At 36.3% G+C, this 23,899-nt stretch overlaps 1 protein-coding gene across 4 annotated transcripts in view; it reads right to left on the bottom strand.

The window, feature by feature from the left end:
• Window positions 1-23,899, bottom strand: part of AKAP6 (A-kinase anchoring protein 6) — a 258,458-nt gene that overhangs the window by 11,074 nt on the left and 223,485 nt on the right. For all 4 annotated transcript variants that reach the window (XM_038139050.1, XM_038139053.1, XM_038139052.1 and 1 more), the window contains one exon: window positions 15,572-15,787. In XM_038139050.1, the coding sequence (XP_037994978.1) occupies window positions 15,572-15,787 (216 nt within the window). The remainder of the gene's footprint in view (window positions 1-15,571; window positions 15,788-23,899) is intronic.

Here is a 23,899-nt window from a genome sequence, read left to right as displayed (position 1 = left end):
TATATCATCCTAGTATGTCCAGTAAACAAAAGGCTAAACAATCAACGGAAATCAGGCAGAATTATTTCCCCCAAACTGGGCAGCTATCCACCATTCAACGCAGTGATGCGATTATTAACTTATTTGATAAATCAAGACTCTCTCCATCTAAGAAAAATCTGTGTGCTCGTGCTTCATTGGGCTTAGCTGCAATGTAGGTCCCAGAGTCCTGCAGCTATGTTAAGATATCACATATAATAATGGGCAGAACTGCAGGTGTGAAAGAATTTTTTCATTCTTGGCAGGTTAGGAGGCCTTTGGCATTTCATGAACCTGTCATGACTAATGTTGAAGGTTTGAGTGTCTTTGTGGATCTATCTACCCCGAAGTTTTTATAGAGTACCGTTGCTAGAATTCTTTTTTTTCCCCCCATGAGACATTGGCTAAAGAAAAATTCCTGCAAAAACACCCATTTGCTAGACAGTTATGGCTATCAGAGTAGTTCTGTACATTGTGGAGTCCAGAAATCTTTATTTGGATTTGCCAGTTCTCCATATTTTAATAAAAGCTCCTGGTTTGTACTTAGTTGGACTCAGTTTCCCACCTGTAGCTAACATTTAAGTAAAATGCAAGAAAATATAATAATTCGTAAACCTTTTAGATTAAAAAAAAAAAGAAATTAGATTCAATGGCTCATGTTCTCTGTGTCATGTTTTACGACCCTGTCATACTCAGCATTAGGAAGACATTGCTGTGGGAAGTTTCCTAAACTGCTTGATTTTACTGTTTTAAGCTTCTGCCAGCTACAAGAAGAAATTACTGAAGGCAGGAAATCAGCAGCAGGTTCCAAGAATTTTATGTTCCATAGAATCTGATTCTGTTTCGAAACAAAACATTTGGTCCTCATTGGTCAGGAAGATAACCTTCCCTCTGTAAATCAGCACTTGGCTGCTTGTTTGTTCAGCAAGTCAGATGGACTAAAACAATAAAACATGTAGAGTTGTGACCTCAGCCCATTCATCTTCACTGAGTACTCCCCACTTCAAAGCCGATTTTTTTATTCTTAAAATGCACATGCTTTTCTGAGGCCGGGCATATACTCAGAAGTTTTGCAGGCTTAGCTTGATGGCAGAGGATTTTTTAAAAAATTTATTAATTTAATTTAGTTTAGTTTTATTACTACTGTAGTTATAAACATCATATCCCTTGAAGTACAATTGGTTATCAGCTACACTGGCAGCCCACCAAAGTGCAGGAAAAGTTTTAACTTTGAAACAAACCACTCAGCTTAAGTCATACACATTTTGTATTTGGCATTTTTAGTACAGGTATATATTTTCCATATTTTTTTTACAAAATTTAGTGAACTGTTCAAACAAGGCAGAGATTGAGGTAGTTTTTGGAAGTGCCACACCATAGCCTCTGGAATAAATCTCTGGACTGAAGAATAGAAGGTGGTGTCACTCCAGCCGACATCTGCACTGACAGCAGTAGTGAGGTAGAAACCCAGGAATTTTTAGGAACCATTTTTATCATATCAGATATCTCTTTTTTCAGGCTGCTCAGTGCAGAGGTAGGATGCTGGATGATTAGAGTTAGTAATAGATTGTTAGGTCTTGTCAACAGAATGTTAAAAACTCACCTACCTTATCCTTTGCTTGGTGTTGTACAGAGGAGGGTACAAATGATAAATGTCAGATAGTGCCAGAGATAAATTCTGCTTGCTCGCTTTACTGGGAAAAATGGTGTTGTTTCTACTTCTATGTTTTTCATTTGAATTAACTGTATAATATTGTACAATACATCTTTTACACAAAGTAGATGAATCTTCTACTGACATTTCCAACTGGGAAAGATTTACTTTTGTAAGAGCTGAAGCATGTTTTTTATTTTGTTTCAGTTAATTAAGAGTATGTCTTTCCTAGAGAGTTTTACTCTCTAGGAAGACTCCAAAGGAAGTTCTGCCTAGCCTGGATCAAGGTATCTAAGTGACTTGGTCCAATGAAAAAAGTCTGTGTATGGCAGGGGGATTGGAACTAGATGATCTTTGAGGTCCTTCTAAGCCAAACTATTCTCTGACTGCATGAATCTCTGATTCTGTGATCCCTTCTTGTAATGCAAATACCCAGAAAGGAAGGGGTTTGTCACAGACAGACATGCTGATCTCCACATGTAAGACAGACTATATTTGAAGAGAGTCCAGGAGTGTGCTACAGAGCATCACATTTCAATGGAGCGAGCCCCGTATGCTGACTCTCTAGCCATGGCTTTGCTGAAGTCTCTGGCAAAATGTTGCAAAGGTACCTGTCCTGTCTGGCAAAAACTTTTTTGATACAGGTTTGTGTAACTGATGGCACTAAATTTCCTGTAATTCAGAAACTTTTTTTTTTATATGTGAAGGAATGTGTGAGTAAAAATGTGTATTTAATTTTTCTAAAAAGTGGGTAGTTTTAAAGTAGGTCTGAGTGGCCTTTAACATTATAAAGTCACTAAATACCACTATATTTAGAGAAGATCTCTAAGATCAGTAAGAAAAGTAAGAAGCAGCAAATAGTTTTGACCAAGCAAGTAAAAAAACCTCAATGTAATAAGAATCAAAAGATGCACAATATTATGTATATTCCTATTTTTTTTGCACTTTACCACTAGATAAACAACACTTAGGAAGTATATACTCTTGCATGAAAAGTTTTAAGTATGATTAAGTGAATAATCAATGAAATTATAGACTCAGAAGAGTGAAAGGTAAAATTAATTCTAATGTTTTTGAAAGTGTTGCTTTAGGAATTTTAGCTATTCCTACTTTGAGTCAAGAACTATTTTGCTCAGGAAATCATTCCCATTTCAGTGGGATAACTCTTGTGAGCACAATTAGGTGTGTGCTTAAATCCTTGTAGAGTTGGGGTTTAATGGCTAACCAGTTACTCTGCAGAAAATGTTAATAGGAAGAAATAAGGTTATTAAGACAAACAAAGACATTTCCTCAGCACCAACACTCCTTAAAGAAAAGTGTCAAAATGAAATTTTTAACTTTTTTTCTTTTTTTTTTTCTTTTTTTTTTTAACTAAAACAAGAATAGTTTAGCCTTTTTTCTGAAGCAAAGTATATCAAACAATGATTCTCTGTTTTGGCTTCATTTGCATGTGCTACTCCAGTACAGATACTTTGTGTTGGTGAAACAGGCCTGTAATGTAACCCCTACGTGCTATTATATTTTTTAAAGGAATTAACATGAAAAAAAGAACTTTTACAATAATAAATACAAACTCTGTTCTTCCTCCCTCCCTGCTACATATCCTTCAGTTGCTGTGGCCAAATTATCCAAATTCAACTGCACTTAAGGGCCAGGGAAAAAAGAAAAAGGACAGAAAACCATCCCCCACCTCCAGGAATGTGTGCACATTCAAGGAAGACAAACATGATTTTGTCTTTTGAAAAATACAAGCATGCCAAGTACTTCTGCTGAGGGAAATAGTCATGTACAGCGCCACTTCACCTCTGCCTCACTTAAACTCATTTTCTAAATGGTGTTCCCTATATTACAGTCATCAAAAAAACGAACCCCATTTCCCAACACCAATTTTTAATGTGCATAAGCAGATGCATATGCATAATATTCCCTGTGCATAACACCGAAGCGGCCTACACATCACAATATATTCTCAGAATATGTGGAAGCAGCATGCTTTATCAAAGATCATGAAAAAACATACATGAACTTACATATTTGTTACAATTGCAATTAAAAGCAAGTACACATTTATTTCCTGAGAAAATAAGATCTAAATCTGTGGTAACTTCTTACTGCATTTTAGTTATTATTGCCTCTCTCAATGACATTGCATGCTCAATCCTGCACGTGCATTGTTCCTCCTGCTCTTTTAGGGGTCATGTATGCTTACAGGTAGTGCAAGGGTCCTACAAGGGTGGTTGTATGCACAGATTCCTGTACCACAGCAAGGACACTGACTTTGCCTCTGCCCTCTGCAGTTACAGATGTCACCTGCAAGGGTCTCAGTATGAGCTGGGAACAACAGAGGCTCCAACTTTGCTCAGGTCTCTATGATGATGTTTGAAGTTCTCTGATAATGCTCAGAAATAAAAGTTTAAAGGACTACTATTTTCATACCTAGGTTTTAAAATGGGTAATTTTCTTTATCATGGCAGCAGCTTTGTGGGAACATCTTCTAAGCAACAGATAAAATAACTGCAGTGGCATTTTAAGAGGATGCCCAGCTGAAAACTATTAACTCCTACTAGTAGGAGAAGTGTTTTAGAAGTCAGGGAAAATGTCCATTCTCTAAGCATTCTTCTGCTATTTCTATGTCACTTGATGCTAGGTGAAATTCTGGGGTCAGTTGCGCCTGCACAGGAGTCCTATGAGGATATTCTAACTCCCTTGGTAAGCTGCCTGCAGTGTCAGATGGACAAAAGAGTGAAAGGCTCCAGTCTCTCCATCACACTCCACTCACACATCACACTGGAGTGTATAAGCCAGGCTGAAACAGAAGGTGAGCCATGTCAGCAGAAGGCCTGCAGGAACTAACTTTGATCACAGATCAAGGCAAAAGCAGGGACTCAAGGAGTTCAGTCCCTCCTCTCTGTCCAAAGGATCATTGTTAATGACCTACCCATTATCTGTTTTCCATCCTCTACAGAAGCATTTGCCTCTCTTTTTTTTTGCCACCATATCCCTTCTAACATCTATGTTTCTTATTTGCTAAAGAATCCCTTTAGATGTTACTAGAAAGAAGAACATCAATAACATTTTTATATTGAGTAATATTGTCATCCAAATAGGTTTACAATCCCAGACCTATACCCAAGTTGTGTATTTGGACATTTTTTTTGTGATGAGAAAACCTGGCTACATGACATGTTTTACCAACTGTTGTTTTTACTGCTTTGTAGCTTTCTTTTCATCTGTCAAGAGGTTACATGACAGGATTTTTTGCCCTTGAATGTCATTTCATATCTCACCTTTACTTCAGAGAAATATATGTTTTTCTTTGTTCAAGAATCCATCACAAGCCCTTTATGAAACTCTCAGAAAAACATTCCTTGCTTTATCTAAATCCAAAATGTTTCCATGCACACATAGTTCAGAACAGAGCAAATCCGGGCACTACACTTCAGATACATGCCCATGCAAGTTGGTGGGAGTTCATCCATGCAAAGTCTCAGAATTTGACCCAAACAGCTTCTTTATAGTTAAGACTATAAAATATCCAGAAAACCAGGGAACATGTGGAACATCATATTAAAGCCAAACCATTGCATTCCGCATTTAGATGCTCGTAAACAAATTTGTACCAACAAAGCAAAGTGGCACAATAAAATCACGTTGCTTTCTCTGTACTAGTTAAGAGGTCTGCATACTGTTAAAAATACTTTCAACTTAGTATAATTTACATTGGAACTGGTACTCCTTTAACAGTGTACTCTCAGTTAAACCAGAACAACTCAGTGGATGCTATGAATGGACTCAGTAGATGCAACAGGCATTTCCAATCTACAGCAGGCACATGAGGACACCAAAATCACAGCTTTTTAAAGAGCTTTGTTTCAGCAGAAATGAGGGTTTGTGAAAAACTCTGAAGAGTGAGAATCACCATAGAAACATAGACAGATATAAGATACAAAAGAGCAGGACATAAGCCCTTGGGAGCTTGACCTTAGGAGAAACCTAGAAAGAAAGTTTTCTCATGAAGAGCTGGAATAGAGAAACTTGAATTTCTAAATAAAAAATTCTTCCAGTATACTGGAAAGGGAGACTTTATCTATTATTTATGAATAACAGGACTGCATGAAAAATACCCATCCCTATCATCAGTTTCTTCTTCTGAATCAGCTGAGAGACCACCAAATTCACATTATCAATGAGAATGGACTCCCTGTCCCCCTTATTTAAATTTTCAATGCAATTTCTCTGTAATTTCAGTTCTGGCATTTCCTGAAGCGATTGATTCACCATTTGTAAATTTAAGATATCAGCTTGAGGGGAGACAATAAGCAAGTATTGTTAAATCAAAGGCTAGAAGAATACTGTATATTACAAGTACTTGCACAGTCTGCCCACCTGTGGATTTCCAGGCGCTAAGTTAAACACCACAGTTGTCAGTAAGTGGCAGGGAGTTCTGGCAATGAATCAAAATTACAATGGTAAGCACTCTGAGGCTACAACAGCACAATTGCTCCTTGCCATTACACAGCCTATATCTAAGAAAAGCTGCTCTTCAAATGTTGCGATATGGAAACACCGGCCTAATCTCCAAATATAAGCAGTCCCTAGGTAGGCAGAGCTCTTTCACCAAGATCATCTCATCTTTGAACTTCCAGATTATTTTCTTTTTACCTTCTCTGGTAAGTGATGATGTTTACACCTCTCTCTGTACATAATAGATGTCAACACAGCTCTGGAGCTGGCTGGAAAAAAGGATTGGAATTTCCCATCTAAGCTAGTACATTGAATAACTCCTGTGCAATGTCTCAAGTGCACAGTTTGGTTTGGTCACTTGCAAAATGATTTGATATAAGCATACTTATTAGAAATTCACTTGGAAGAAGCCAAAGTAGTAGACAACTGTATCTTGCTATTGTGAGGGGTTTATACACGCCTTAGTCCCAAAGAGTAAAAAATTACAATGGGGAGTAACTCACTGTTACAAAATCACTATATTGCCATTATTCAACTTTCTTCTCTTACAGGTGAGTTAATTGTAAATGTTACACAGCCTAAACTTGGGCTCAAATCAAAACATAAGTTGAAGATTTTAGTCTATCCACAATGACTATTTTCAGTGCTGGTGAGGCACAAAAAGTCCAATGCATACTAAGAGTTTACAAAGTAATAACTGAGTGGCACAGGGGTATTAGTATCAATGTTATCAGTAGAAGTGTTGTTAATGTGCACTACAGAGGTCTAAGTCTTTCATGCAGCTGCTCAGGTTTTTACTGAAACTTTATGTTTGACATGTACTTTCTGTGTAGTGCTTAGAAATTTTGGAACAGTTTATGGTATTTTGTTTCACACTGAAACAACATTCCCTTCTAAAAATCAAAATGGATTTTTAGAATAAAGTGTCTTTCTGAATTGTTCAGTAAACCTGCTGAATGAGCTGTGACTCCATAAAGTTTAGGAACTCATTTATTATGTTTGTAGATCAGACACTGCATTTATTCACCAAGTGAATCTCTCAAACTTAGCTTTCATTAGAGCTGCGGGGAGGCCCAGTCCTTCTCCCTTCGCTTGAGAAGGTGAAGCTCAAGAAGATAATTAACCATGAAACAATGAGGAGGCTTGCTGGGTAAGCACTAGTGTGAAAACAGTTACTCCTCACAAAGGAGGGGAAATTAGCTGGTTGGATAAAAAAGGAAGTGTCAGACAAGACTGAAAGGACTGCAAGTGTAAGTAGATAGCTCTTGCATCATTAATGCAATTTTTTAACATTTAAACATCACTGGTTTCTAAATTTAAATGCACTTAACTCTATGTGTTAGGGGATATTAACATGCCACTTAAAAATAATTTTTCTTAAACTTTCCCTTTTCACGTTTCACCACTTTTAGTCATGCTTCCCACGCATGAAAAAGTCACTGCCTGTTAGTATGGTATTCTTGTTTACAAAGTCGATGTAAACAGAGTGTTCTAAAAAGATTCTGTTTTCTCCTTGTATTTTACAAACTCATTCTTTTACGTTAATACAGGTCTTTTTTATGAACAGTTTCTTTTGATTGTACTGTTTCACAGAGTAAAGACTCATGATATATCTCTCCTTTCAAAACTTCCTTCGACTTGAACAGTGTTCCCTGAAGCAGCCACATTTTTGGCAGAAATTCAGTTGTATGCTATGCCAAAAGAAATAGAATAAACAAACACTGCTTAACGCAGCTGGCTAGGTAATTTACATATTACTGCACACACCAAACACGAAGACCTGGATATGGATTAGAGCTACAACAATGACACAAACGTCTTATATATAATGAGAAATGAAAGTCAGATCATCCATGCTCATGATTTACATTTTACTATTTAATGTGTATTACAGTACTACTATAGTACCTCTGATATAAATGTATGTGCATATATAAATATAAATGAGATGTATTTATTATAATTTCTGTATGTTTTACAGAAAAACTATGTTAGAAATGTCTTGGTAAACTGTTAAGTGGATACATTTTTGAAAGTTTTCTTCTGGTGAAAGCACACTACCTAAATGGCCACATTACAGCTTTTAGAAATAGCAAAACCCCCTCCAAATACAATGAAAACTCTCTAGGCATATTGTAAAACTTCTTCACTGTACATATAGCATAGGTAGGCCTCCAAATCTACAAGTTCATGTGCTTTCAAACGGCAACAGTCATTTTAGGTGAGATCAACAGTCCATTCAGCTGAGTCCATCTCCTGTGGTGGTTGGTAGTGAATGTTTATGGAAAAGTTAGAAAACCCTCAAACACATAGAAGGATATAGAAGCTGCCCTCCCAAATTTGAGAAGTCAGCCTGTGGAGACTTTCAGAGTTGGAATTTAATTTGTCTGATTACTTACTGAAGTCATTTGTATTTTTGCTATCCTCCACATCCTGTAGGAACAAATTTCATTCTTATTATGCACTCCATGAAAATAGCATTCCCTTTTGATTATTTTAAATCTCCTGCCTGATAATTTTATTTGGTATCTTTTCCTTTGAGTGTTAAGAAAAAAGAGTAAATAATTCTACCTTAGTTATTTTCATTTATTTTTAAAATAGGTTTTAATTTTATTCTGTCTGCTTAGAGCTGGTGCAGCTCCTAGAATATCCTATGATAGCAAACAATGAGATACTGACTATGCATAGACTTCCTGAAGATCCTGCAAATATATTTCCATAGTGACATAAGTTTGTGGCCCTATCATCCAATATGGAAGGCCCTTGTAAGATGGAAAAAACTGCAGTTCAACCTATCAGAAAATAAGGTTTCTTCCTCTTTTTCTAAAAACTCTTTTGTTTGAGAACTCTTGAAAAAAAAATCTGAAGTTTAGCCTCAATTACACTCATATACTCTTCCTTGCAGAACTGGATTGATTAGACATGCAGAACAACAAGTCATTAAATTAACTAAAAAATCACAAGTTTGTGACTTTCATATTTCCCTTAACTGTAATTTTTAAAACAATCCCGGCCTGAGTCCTGAACTTATGATTAGTGGATATTAGGCATCTAAACAAAACACTGACTTCATCCTGTAATTTGACCACAATGCATTGCAATGAGAGTCAGTGTCTGCTGAGCACTATTAAATATCTGACCCTGTACTTCAGTGCCTAAATAGGAAGTGACTTCTTTTGAAGACCACTGTCCTTGAAAATTAAAACCTAATCATTTTAGCTTTTATTTTTAATGAGGTATTTTTGCTGTATATATATATCATATTTCCAATTTCTGAATATCACTTATTTTCCCACTAAAGCTGATTATTCCTGAGACTTTTTCTGGTTTGGCTGGGGTTATGAGTTTGAACTTCCCTTCATTTTACAAAGCCATGGCAAAACATGATATCTGCCAGAGTGAGGGAAATGGTGGAATAATACAGCAGATTGGTGAAACGCAGGGACTATATCACCCTTGGATTGTTACCTTATACTTTTAGTTATGACAGAAAGATTTTCAGTCTCTGAGGATGGAGTAGAGCCCTCTGTTGAAAGACTTAAATATATTTCTTTTTTGATTTCTAGTCACTCTAAAAACCTACCTTGCAGGTGACCACTCAGGAGACTCTCTCAAGAACACAACACAATATTTATATGGATTTTGACTAAAGTTGACTGGGTCTGGAATTTTTTACTAAGATCTGCTCAACAACAAGGGTTTTCCCAGCTTTGTTTTATCTGATCATCCAGACTCTGTGCACTGCCATGATGACTGCCCTCATAACTATGGCTGGTCCTCAAGAAAATTACGAGAAACACAGAATTTCTTGCAAGAATGTGGGATGTATTACCTATCTTCAATTAAGTTCAAGAAAAATCTAGACCTAGGTTCAGCATCTGCATAACTATATTTTAGACCCTAATGGTAATTGTTTCATGTCACAAATCAGACATGCAATGCAACCCAGAAGCTCAAAAGCATACACATCTCAAGTATGAGGATGGTGCATCACATTACAAACTCTAAAATCAAATATCCATTCACTTAAAACTTGAATATTTTAAGGAAGCACCAAAGTGAGCAAATGCAAGCCATCAAGTCATAGACTATATGGAAGAGGTCCAATACCAAAACAAACACATAAGTCATAAAATAATTTGTAAGGGCTAGATTATGTAATGGGTGTTCAGCACTTCACAACATGTAGCGTGCCCTTCTCATCCAAGTAAGTTAATAATCTTTCAGTACTTTGCTGTGGTAGACACTCCTGATGAACTTCTAAATTTTATGCAAGATTTTTAGCTAGGACTCACCTTACAAAATGATGGCTTGTGATGAAATAAGAAACTTTAAGAAACCAAGTGTTTTTAGTGAAGCTATCTAGCAAACAACTGACTATGACAGATTGATTGTTTACCCCTGAAACAAGGGGGTTTGTGTATGGTTTTTAAGCTTAGAACAAGTGTCATTCTATGGGTTGAAAAAATATTGCATCAGTGAAGTAAATATAGAGAAGTGAAGACACCATGCCTAACATTATGAAAAACTGTTTTCTTTCCCAGAAAGCACCACAGAAACATATAAATAGAGTCAAAGAATAAAGATACCAAATCAGAAGCAATATAGTATATTTTAACAATTTGTTTTTCCAAATACAGTATAAAGAAGGAAACCAGGAGATTGTCGGGTAAAAATCCTGAACAGCAGGCTCTTTACCTCCTAAGGAACAAGCTTGTGGAAAGAAGTGCCTTTCTTTTTTATTCTTTTTCTTTTTTTTTCAAGTGAGCTGTCTCACCATTGCAGATTTTCCCAAGTCCTTGCAACTCTAATTAAAATGTGGTAATTGGTTATGTTACCTCAATTACCATGATGCATGGACATTGATACAAAGCGACACCAATTGAATCCCTTGGGTGTTATACCCCAAGGCCATCCCATTTATTGTGGCCTTATTATTTTCAATTATGTGGCTGGATGTACAGCATACTTTCAAGCCAATACAGATGAAGCTTCCACTGGACTTTCAGTGTAATGTACACATAAGATGACTCAGAAGAAGAGAAATATTTTTTTTTTCATGAGGTGTAATAGTGAACTTTGTGATCAGACAAATTAATATTTCAGACATTTTCAGGACAATGTGAGAATTAGGGCACCTTAACCCAAACCGCCTTAGCTCAAAATCTCCATTTTAAATGCATGAGTAATACTGTCCCTTCAATAATTAGCCCTCTCTGTTGAATAAGAAAAGAAATTGTCTGCTCCATAAAACAGGTATGTTTCTCATTCAATGAATGAGCATTCTGGATAAAAAGCAGCTTCTCCACTCACCAAAAAGGCAGGAATATTGAATTGGAGCTAAAATAAAATCCACTAGAAACCACAGGTTTTTTCTCTTTCTCCCAGTCCAAAAAAGTGAATTTCCATGGTCACGTCAGTGCAGCCTTCTATACAGAGACATACCTGATCTGGGCAAGACATACACAAAGTGGAATCCTCTGTAGGAGCTGGAATAATCCGCTGAGGTTAAACACACAATTTGCATTGGGTATACCACCGGCTGAGCAAAGTTTAAAAAAATTGCAGAAAACAACTTATATATTTGCACTTTGACCTAATTTATGGGCACATCTATGACTGAATCTGTCTCAAAACCATTTTTTAACTTTTCAGTCTTTCAAGTAGACTGTAGCTTCCAAAGGAAAGTGCATAGTGGGTTAAAGTTTCTCCAGCTGTTGAGCAGGAATTTTAGATGGCAATTTTGAGTTTAGTTAAATGAAGACTGTTGCTATTGCTATTGCAATTGCCAGGCAGTATTCTTTTTCCTTTAACATGACTGCTAGCAGGGTCTTGTTAGACAAGCTATAAGGCATCTGTGTAATCCTGAAGTTAAAATTAAGGTGATATACAACATTATATCAGCAAAATATGGAATGATAAATCTGGATGAAAAGAATTTACTACAAATAAAACCAAACCAAACCAAACCAAACAAACAAAAAAACCCCAACAACAAAACAAACAGATGGGGGAGATAAAAACCTCTTTTCCCGAAACAAATTAGGACTGCTTCCAGTTTTCTGAGGTTTTTTCACTTTACGAATACCTCATTCAATATAGCTAGATTAACCTATTGAATCTAATAATATTTCATCTTTCTGGAGCAATTCTTATTGATAATTTCACATTCTACATAGAACTTTTTGTTTATGAGCTTTTACCTGACTGTAGGTGCATGAAGTACATGTGAATAACTTGTTATTTGTAAACTTATGGTGCCCACTATTGCAAAAGGTGAGCAAAACTAAAAACTGATGAAGACCATAAATTAGGACAATTCAAAAGAAACATAAAAGTTTTCTGTGGTTAATACCAGCATACCTTTGTAACATTTTAAGTGGCCCAGATAAGTCACTGAATGTAAAAAAGGGGAAGAAAGGGGACAAAGGAAGATCCCAGTACACAATTAGAAAACAGTAGAAGATGAAAGTGACTCTTGCACTGAGGCTATACAATTATCTGGGGTATCTTATTTACTGTCAGCAAGTCAGATGCCATGAATGAGTCAGATGCCATCAGGCTATAAAAACATCTCATTTGTTTTTATAAATTACAGTATTTTGTGGGCAACCACAAAGACAGACTTGTTACCAAGGGATATAGTTTGTGTGCCAAGACTGGCACACCATCAAATACAGACAGATACGGTAGCAGAAGAAATGGTTCTGGTACCTACCCAAGAAATGACTGCACAGGAACTGTGTGAAAAGGAAGGTTACAACATGCCAACTCAGGCAAAGCAAGTCAAAGAAATCCTGCAGTGGCTGGAGCATATTTAAATGTTGAGAATATGGATCGTTTTATCAGCAAGAGAAACTTGTAGATACTGACATACTTAAAAGAAGCATTACTATAAAGCAGCCTAAGATGAAGGGTTCCAAAACAAAACAGTAAAAATTACATAAGCATCATGAGCAGCCATCTAAATGGCTGCTATCTTTCAACAGAAAGAATGATACACCTCCCAGCTAGTGAAGGTCAGCTGAGCCCAGCAAATAACTCCAGACTACCTTAGGCAAAGTGGGAACAAAGCAGCGGGTACCTTGTGAAGTTCCAATCCTCCAGATATCTAGTGAGATTCTGTACTCATATCCTCACCATGCCGCAACTCCTGATCGATTGCAATCCCAAACAGAAACACAAGACTCCACTCCTGCTGCAAGAGCAGCACCAAGCTCTAATTACCTCCTAACAGTTTATTTAGAGCAACTGCTTCCATACAGCAACTGCCCACATGCAAAAGAGGATAATATGTGTTCATTACAGTAACTTGGACCTCTGTCAGCACTCTCTAACATATCTCAAAAATGCAATTTCTTTCTGTTCCAAGTCAAATAGGAGATACACATTTACTAAAAGACTCCAAAACCTGCTGATTTGTGGCACTTTACCCTTAAGATAACACAGTTAGAATGTGGTTCACTCCCTCTTGGGCTGCTACAGACCCACCAATACTCAGCCTCTAACAAAAAATATCAGGATTCTGAGAGCTGGTTTTTTGTTTGGCTGTTGCCTAAATTCTGAAAATACTTATTTCTGAAGCTCTAAAGTTGAACTGTTCTTCTACTGCTGGTCAGATCATTAAACATTTTGTGTAGCACTAACCAAATTTATTGAAGCTATTGCTGCAACACATTAGTAGTATGACTAAAAATATTCCTAAGATGGAACTATCACAAAAACATAACCAGCATTTCTCAGGAGATTAAAAATCTCTGCTACTGGTTTTTCTTTCTTTATCAATCTTTTCTATTCCTCAGCCTCATATTTATCTTCTAACCCAGTCACTTGCCCAGCCTATTTCATTGATAAATTCTTTTACTTCTGTTCTCATTTCTTGCTCTCCCAGACTCAATACCATCAAAACTCTCTGCAACTGTTGAGATGGTATTAGTCTTCTTTTATTTCTTGACTTTCCTCTCAATTAAATGTATTGCTTCAAATTCCTACCTACAATTTCCATAAAGCTTTCTGGATCCTCACTAATTCGGTTTTTTCTTTAATTCCACTGAAATTTCTGTAATATTTTCTCACAATGTAAATTATCTTCACTTTTTACATTGCCAGTTGACTAATCCCATGTTTGTAAAACCAACGGTAACACTACATCTGCTTTTCAGAGATGAGTTGTTTCCATACTGCCTCATACAGAGCCCCTTTTGACTTGTCCTAACAGCCGTTTAAACCTCTTCCTTCATCAAGTCCCATTTCTATATCAATACCTAAAGCAACAGAGCCAGTAAAACAAACCAGCAAAGGAGCACATTCCTATGTTATAAATTTTGAAAAAGGCAGGCAAGCAACATTATTATTACCTTCACCAGTTCACTTGTCCACAGCATCTTTCTCACTAACTCATCATTTCTTGGGCTTTTTAGACTAATAGCATTTTCACTCAGGAACTGCTAGAGTTTCTAAACAATGCCTTATGTATCTTCATACTGTAGGACCCTAACTGAACCAGAGAATTATAGCTCTGTTATTTTTATAAAGGAACTTATAAAAAAAAAATCAAAAGTAGTATTTCACTGTTAGTCAGAAAATTGTTAAGAAGGATGTGTCTAGATTTTTGTCCTTTGTTTTGCTTGATATCAACCTAAAAAAAATATATCACTTATTCCCAAATCTCACCAAGACTCCTCAATATATGAACTACGTAGGAACTATATACATTGCTGTCAACGTAGCTGCAGTATATAGACTTCAGCAGTGTCATAGTTTCACAAGACATGCTGAGCCAATTCATCCATTACAGTCAATGGTGTTACAGTAGAGATTATTTTATTCCCCCTGCTTTGTAATATAGTTTTATGCTGTAGAAAACCAATCTAATTCATGCCACTTAATGGATGGTTTAAGCAGAGTGCTATTTTCCCTCTTAGGAATCATTTCCCTGAGATAAAAGCAAATTACTGCATTTTACTTATATTCAAATAAGAGAGGATTGCATATTAATCACATACCCATGGCATTCTATGTGAAATACACATCTACTGCTGGGATGCTAATTAAAACCAGTCTTACTTACACAGGAAATTCTTTTTCTAAAATATACTTACAATCAATGAAATATGTCTCTGGGCCCAGTTCTGTTAGGTCCTGAGCAACTTAGCACCAGGAAAGGACTGGGTTTTTTACTAGGTGGGATCAGATATGATGAGATTAAATATCCAGAAAATACAGTATCTATATGTGAGTTTATATTATTAAACAATGTTGTCCATAGAATACTGTGTGAAAAACTGAAGATTCACTTGTAGACAGTAAAGACTAGGAATGGCATCTCAGTCAGAAGAAAACACTCAGAGGTGGGTCTGTTTTTCTTGTGCTGAAAAAGTGTTTCTTGTGAAGAATGAAATCCCACGAGACCTTTTTAAAGCAAGCATCACTCACCGAGTCTTTTTCCGATTGCTTCTGTAGCCTGGTTTGCCAGTGGACAGCTTGCATGACAATGGCTTCCCACCTTCTCTCAAGGTTTACGATGATCAACTGCATGGACTGGTGGTCTGCATTTAGGTTGCAGGTCTCCTGATCATCCAGGAGGTGCTGGCATAATCGCAGCACAGAGGCTACCCCACGGCGCCTCTGCTTGATCTCAGAGCATAGAGACTGAAGGACAGACAAACAGCGGATGTCAGCACGGAATACTTAGCAAACTGAAACATTAATTATTATCTGATATTTAGCGGTGCCCAATCTCTGTCTTGCAATATTTTTTTCAAGACTTCCATAAATTCCCGTACTTCTGTCAAAGCTTAGTGTTTTATTTTCAGATAAATACAGTCTTAGTCTTAATAGCACAGACAGCCTAACACTACGTTCAGTCTTCTTCAAACAAATGCCATACATAGCTAACTGCCTCTATAATGCTGAAAGTTTTATGGTGTAGACTCATTTATTCTTCCTTTCTTTTTCATTCAACTGGATCACATCTGAAATGAGTTACCCTGACAGTAATCAGCTTCAGAAATTCTACAGAAAAATAAGAGGGAAAAGATTGTAGTCATGCAATGAGAATATGTATATTTTTAGAAAAAACAATAGAAATTATGGGTCATATGTGCCCTGTCACAGGAGAAACATTACAGAAGGAGAAAATTCAGTATAAAACTGTTTACAGATTTTTTTTTGTTATCATAAAATATTTTCAGGGTAGTTCCATATGCAATTAAATGTAGGAAAACTGACAATTGTATCATCCCTGGGAAGGAGTAATTCACTGCGTTTGCTTCATATACTGATTCCAGTGCTACTGAGAATGCAGTCTGACATAAACTGGACGATGGGAGACAATTGCTAAGCCCTAATATTGAAACTTGATGGGAGCCAGGATATGTTGGTTTTCCACCAAAACCCTAAGAAACTGAGAATCTTGTTGAGCAGCAGAATAAACAATGCATCCTATGTGCCAGAACTAGAGCGAGGTCTACCACCCAGAAGCAGTTAATGGCATGGGCCACTTCCAAGCATGGTTTTATCCATGATTATACTCTACTGTCACTGAATATCAAACCAGGATTTTTTAGACTCATAACAAATTCTAATAATAACATCTGTGAAGCTGGGGTACAGAAGGCAGAAATGCAAGTGAGGATGACTGCTTCAGCCCAGGTTCTGAGATCCTTTTCTTTTATAACATGACATAGCTCAAGTATTCAACAATTATCATAGGGCCGTGCTACTCCTGAATTTAACAGGACTGTGCTCTACACATGGGAACTTTACAGATAATTTAAATTGTAACTTGCCAACATCTGTTTCCCTCTGTGGGACACCACAGATGAAAGTGCCTGACCCCATGAGAAAATTTGAACTATCATATTTTTTGAAGACAGGGTATTTGCCTCTAAACTTCCAGTTAATGATAAGAAGCAAGTAAAAACAAGCCACTACGTCTCTCAAAGCTGTTCAGAAGTGTTAACTGATAAAAAAACAGGATCACCTTTCTTAATTTTATCAGCAAAACAAAACCCTCCTATAGAAAAGTGAATTCCAGTTCCAGTCTTTGTGTCACTGTTTCTTTAAAAATTTAAATTTTTAATTAGAAATGTCATCACTCCAAGAAGTATTTTGCTGCTGTTCTTGATCAGTAATATTAAGCTGAAAGTGTGAACTAAAAAATTGGTATATACATCTAAAAACATGTATCTTTTCTTTGCATAGGGATAGTGTGCAAAAGACAGGGATTTCTTTTAAAGCCTTCAAGAGAAATGATGATTAAACTCACAAATATAGCTGAATTACTAATCTACTTTCACTAGCACAATTGGGCCATCTTAACAGATTGCTTATTAATCAACAAGGGTAAACAAGGCAATGCAATCTCATTTAAAGCAGAAGTTTTAGTGCCTAAAAGTATTTGTGTTCAAAATGTTATTCCCAATAAGCCTTCATTAGAAGACATCTTAAAATGATTAAGTATATTTCATTGTAAAGTACACTGAGTAGTATAGTAGCAGGTGGACATTTCATACAGATGTTCCACTTATTGATATAATGCATTCTATAGCTATTTAAATTACCCTAACTCTATAATAGCTAGAATTCTATTACTTCTGTAATGAGAGAACCCTGTACCTTTAATATTTCTGAATTTTAAGTAAGGTGAATGACAAATTCCCAAACCACTATTTATGGCAAAATATGACCAGGAATTTTATTATTCAATTTATACAGGGCTGCATTTTCACTTGCGTTTCCTGAACTTGCCCTTATTTATTTTCCTAGAGTTCATTACTAGTTTCCTTCGTGGTTCTTGATGTAACCACCATGTCTGGCACATTTCCTTTCGGATGCCGTTCATTAGCTTAATGTCAGATCAGGAAAAATACCAGCCGACCAAACCAGACCACAAAGTCTATCTAAAGTCAGTGATCTTATTTTACATTTTATAACAGCTAGGCAATTCAGGTTTTTTTGGAAGTGATGGTGAGTTATACACTGATCACAGCCAAATTTACGTAGGTCTGCATTAACTTCACAGAAGTCAATATAGCTCAGAATCAGGCCCCATAGCATTAATTTACCTTGATCTATCTGATTAAGTCATCCCTTATAAATATTGGTCTTTTCTGATACAATGCCTTTTAACATGATGAGGTAAGGAGAATTGCATTCATAAGCCATTATAGGGAACTTTAAGTGAGGCCTTTACATTGTGTTATCTTCAAGAAGAGCTACAGCGCCCAAGTCATTTCTAATTTATATCAATTTTACACCAGCATAATAACAGTAGCTTTACTGAAGCTATTTCTGATTTACATGGCTGTGACAGTACAATTAGGCCTATGGCACTTTTGTTTCAATTTTATTACATGATATTATGGTTAATATTAAACAGGAGAAGAATGAAGTGCTTGTATCTAACAGTGTATTGAAATAGTTGGCTATAGAAACAATACTTTAAAACCCAGAGAACTTAATCATGTCAAGACATCTTTAAGCCCTATATAATAGCACTAGCAATAATGACTTTAGGCAGTATTAGGGTCTTGTGTTCAGTGTCCTAAAGGGAGACAATAATTGCCTATAGCCCATGACATGATATATACACTGTGGTGTTGTATATCCATCCAGGTTTTGCTATTGTTAAAATGGCATCCTTGTATAAAAACCTGTCAATACAGTGATTGCACATGCAAAATATGCTTCCAGGATGACAGTTAATTTAATTAATTATTTGTGAGGTACATTGTGAATGTAGAAGCTGTAATTCATGTTTGATAAAAGTAAATTAATTTAAAAATTTGATGAGTAAGGAAAGATGACGAGTACCTCTCTTGAGCCTAGGGCCTTATGGTTTACAGCTGCTACTGTAACGTACTGGGCACTTGAAGGTTCAGAAAATTAGGATGTGATCTAACTGTACACTGAGGTGCAGCACTTTCACTTAGTCTTCCTTCTCACACACTTAGTGTGTGAGAAGATTTGTTGAAGCATAGATTAAGAGATCAAACACTTACAATTTTGTCCCCTCACACTATCATGCGTCCATTGAGCTGTGGCAAATGTAAACACAACCCAAATCTTTGCAAAAGTGGGAGAAACATATTCACTTAAGCCATTTGCAGTGAGACTCAAATAAATGTATTTGACATTTTTGCTGCCGGCTAAGAGTATACACAGTAACTGCAACTGCTGGGTATGAAGCTGACTTTGTGTCTGAGTTATTTGCTTCACAACAGATACCCTGATATCATTGAGCTGTTAGTCATCAGAATGTTTTTATGGTCATGGCTTCCCATACTGAGGATTCCTGTCCATACTTCTAGAATCTTGGAAGGCTTTACTTCCCCCTGCCTACTCTTATTTTCAGTGCTTTGAAGTTATCACCCACATAGCTAAAAAGGGCTACCTGAAACTACTTTCACAGCTTGTTAATACCATGACTTAAATCATCTGGAAAAGCCCCTGCTGAGTCAAATGACATCAAATACTCCTTCCAAGCCAAGGGCTAATGGCACTATCTATGGGGATGGAAGTGGCCATGATGTGAACAGAAGGTGCTTGGCTTAGCTGTGTGACTCCTAAGTGAGTGGCATATGACCAGAAACGTGTGCAGTTTTAGGCAGCGCCAGAGCATACGAGAGTCATAGAAAGGTGGGAAGTTGAGGAATGTTAGAGCTCCTCAAGCCCCAGTGAGTTCCCATCCCTCAGCCTTCCTGCAGCATATCAGCACCTGAGCTGTGCTGCACCATCTGCTCTGCGTGACTGAAAGACCTATTTGGGAAGTCAGCTTTCTGACACAAGATGTAAGATGGGTAGGCCACTGAAACATGTTATATCAAAAGTCTTGACCAAGTATTTATACTAACTATTTAAGACTTTTGATTAATTCCGTGGGACTAGTTATGCTTAAAAGTAGTTTAAAAGTCATAGTAAAATTAGTTGAGTTGCCTTAATCCACATAATACACACATTCACCTCATAGATTATTGAGATGTTTTCATAGCCTCATTTATAACATATTGTTTGGAGAATTCATTTTTATGGGATCTGAAGCTTCTTGTTTTCACTCTACAACTGGACTAAATTGTCATGTAGAGATGGCCAGAGTTTTGAAAAAAGTTGGACAATGACAAACAGTAATTTAAACAGGTGTATTTCCTTTGTGCTTTCAGGTCCAGAAGAAATGCCAAGGTATACTGAGATAAGTGCTATTTCTGGTCTTCTGTGTATGCATGGGCAACACAGGCTGTTTTTAGGATCACAAAAGAAGTTCAGCTGCAGATAAATAACCAGACCTAAGAGGAAGTGTCTGTCTAACCTTGGTCTGTTAAAGGCTTACTCTTCCTCCCTGTTGCATAATGTGGGTATGTGAGGGAGGGAATGATACACTTCTGATTGCACCAGTTGTTCTTTGATGGAAGATGGAGCTGCAGTTCTTTAGCACAACAATCTCATGCAGAAATTAAGGCAGGATCTGAGAATGGAAGTCACCCTTCTGTGTACACCAATCAAACTACACCTCACAGAATTTATTTGCCTTTTTATGCCTGATTTTTTGGCTAGGGCAGCATTTCAGGTTTTAAAAGTGATAATGTAAAACTTTTGAGTATCAAAACTAACAGAAATAATACATCAACAAAAAGAAACAAGAAACAGGAAAACAGGAAAAATAAAAGAGGAAATGCTTGCAAAGTTTGGGTAAAATGTAGTGTTCAGTGTTGTCTGTGAAATGGCAATGTCTGTTGGAACTTCTGAGGGTAACACATTCTTGCAGGACAGATGGTGAAAAGAAGAATTTTTGGTTTGAATGAAGAAGAAAATCAAAAATTTCTCAATATATATTACTAGGGGAGTAATTCCTTAAAATAAAAAAGCTAAATGACAAAGATAGAAAATGAATGATTACTTGTCATTGTTTGGAAAAATACTGCCAAACCTGTGTGCTTTTGCTCATTTCAAGGTTAAAAGAATATGTCACCTAATATGGGAAATCTACTCAGTTGCATACTGTGTGACTTAATCTATATTGAAGCTAAATATTCTATAAGTATGCAGTGAAGTGCAAAAAACAGCAATTGAAAAATGACATGATTAAATGGCACAACATGCAATCATTTGCTCTCAATTATATCAATGTATCTTCTTCATTTCAAGGACGCAGGCAGAAATATTGTTTTTTAAATGCCTCTATTAAATTGGGCACCAATAATAAAATAGATGAGAGCCCTAATAAGCTCATTTGCCTAACATATATCACACACCACAAAACTATTCTCTCCAAACGGGTTTGTTCATAGATCTGTCTCACAGTTGTCACCACTCTTGGCTATATTAAAAGATTTTAAAGGCACAAAGCTTGCAGACCATTCAGCGAAAAACCTTTGTACTTAACCCTTGAGAGAAATGTAATGCTAATTATGGAAAAAGTATTGATATAATATCTTTCCTGTCACATTTTATTATGATGACAGTCACAACAGAATCTGGGAATGACATTTTAGAAATATCATCTAATTGCAAGTCAGAAATACAGAATGACAGTTTAAAGCAGAATATCACTTCTTTCAAAATAGTGAACTGGTTCTCTTCATTTAAAAGCCCTCCTTTTAATAGTATTACAACCACTAAATTGCTACACTGATCATATCTCTGTAACTCACTGCAAAGTGTTACGATATTTCTCTTACAAGAGAACCGTGTCTCTTTCCAGACATACTAAAAATTACAATGAACTAGAAGGAAAAAAAGACTTCATTTTTGCACTAGCTTTAGGAATGTACACAGGGGTTTGCATTCTACATATAAGCAAGTATTTAATGAATTCCTTTCATTAGCTCTAAAAAGTTACATGGGTATCTTTACTTATTTGAATAATTGAATTATTTATTATTATATGTATTATTAACATAATACATTATTTATACAATATTTTATTATTTTAATAATTAAATTCATTAAATAGGTAAATATATTTATATTGAGTAAAATATTTACTTTTAAATAGCATTCCCATTTTTCTGTACAAGTAAAATATATGCATTGAAAACAGTTGCAATTCAGATTAGATGGTTCTGGACCCATTCCATAAAAGCTACTATTATATCTGTATGGCATTCTTTAACTTCTTTGTTCTATTCCTTATGTCTGTTTAAGTACTTCAAAATATTTGTTTGTAAGAATACCATTCAATGGTCTGTTATTTAGCTCATACTCCCATGTAACTAGTAATATGTAATATACTCCTCTTCATAAATTAAAAACACTATTAAAATTCCAGACGTATAAAACAATATGAAGATTAAGTTACTATAAAAGAAACTATAATAGCTTACAGATTGCTTGTATCATTACGAAAGCTCTGGTATCTATTACAGTGTCTCCCTGGAATAAAGAATGCACTTTTGGCAATAATCTGTTAAAAAAAGTGCCCATTATTGTTAAGATGCTCCTATCTTAACTCTAAACTAGTGTGCAATTACAGAAAGATAACTTTTAAAAATAAATGTAAAATGGTGTTGGATGAAAATGAATCGTCCCTACTGAAATAAAACAAATCTTTTCCAAGACTTATTTTTCTTGGAAAAATAAGTTTCCAAGAAAATAAGTTTCCCTGTTTCATGCGGGGAATTTGATTCCTTTTCATACGGAAGTATTTGAGAGCTATATACTAGCCACTTTGAAGTAGGGGTTAACATAGTTCAAGGGAATAAGCCAAGTCACTCAGATAGAAGAGTCAGAGGGGATGGCAGGAGGATCCATATTTCTAATCTAGCATAGTGTTTATAAATGCCTTTGGTTTGTGTTCTCTTCTCATTTAATTTGAGAAATTATCTTTCCAGTGAAAAAGATTCAAAGGAGAAATATTGCAGAAGAGCTACAATTTTCCAGGGTTACTTTTTTTGCCCCCAGAAAATGCTAAGATACAAGCAGGCTAATCATCAGACAGGTAAGATAAACATCAGTGATGTGTTTTGCTTTTGTAATTAATCCTGAACGACACTGATCAAAAATATGTTTGCCTACACTGGACATTTTAAATTTGAAATTTTTGTTAGATCACCACAGTGAATAGAGTTTCCAATGAAATGTGTATAAATTCGAGACAGTAAAGAAATTCAGGCACAGGTGGAAACTTTTCTTAAAAACCATTTAGGTTTAACTTGACTTTCAGTCTTTGAAATTCACTCAGAAATACATATTAAAAGAAATCAAGATGTTTCTCCACATAGATTGTAGCAGGCTGAATTGCTGCTAGCATAGTCCAGGGTAAAGAAGCAAAATGGACCTTTGCATAATATCCACAGATGTTTTATTCAGCCGCGCGGTGAGATGATCAGGTCCCAGGCACACACACACACAGAGTCCACCTTCCTCTCTGCAGGGGCCTGGGGGGCTGACCCTGGTCTCAGGGCTGTACAAAGGTGAGGGCCAATCAGGGAAATGGGAGGGAGTGGCTCAGGAACATGGAATAAACGTCAGAAAAGGGGAAGGAGCCAATTGGGTCCAACAGCTTTTTGAGGGAAGCTTCTTGTGTCTCCCTAGACCAAGGAATGCCCCCCCAGGTTCTCCACAATAGATCATGTATTGATGCCAAGAAACCACCTCCAATTGCCTAAAAACCGTAGGTATGAATTTCAGGCATTTTTAATGAAGAGTTAAAACTGTTAAAACTTCACATTCTATCTTAGAGCTATATTGGGCTTTAAAGGAAAAACTTCTTTACATGGGTGTACATCAATAGCTGTATATCTCAATCTGAGATTTTCAGATGTT

This window comes from Motacilla alba, chromosome 5 (assembly GCF_015832195.1).
Source record: "Motacilla alba alba isolate MOTALB_02 chromosome 5, Motacilla_alba_V1.0_pri, whole genome shotgun sequence".
Classification (NCBI taxonomy): domain Eukaryota; kingdom Metazoa; phylum Chordata; class Aves; order Passeriformes; family Motacillidae; genus Motacilla; species Motacilla alba.
The sequence above is the reverse complement of the archived record's forward strand: the minus strand, read 5'-3'. Positions and strand labels throughout refer to the sequence as shown.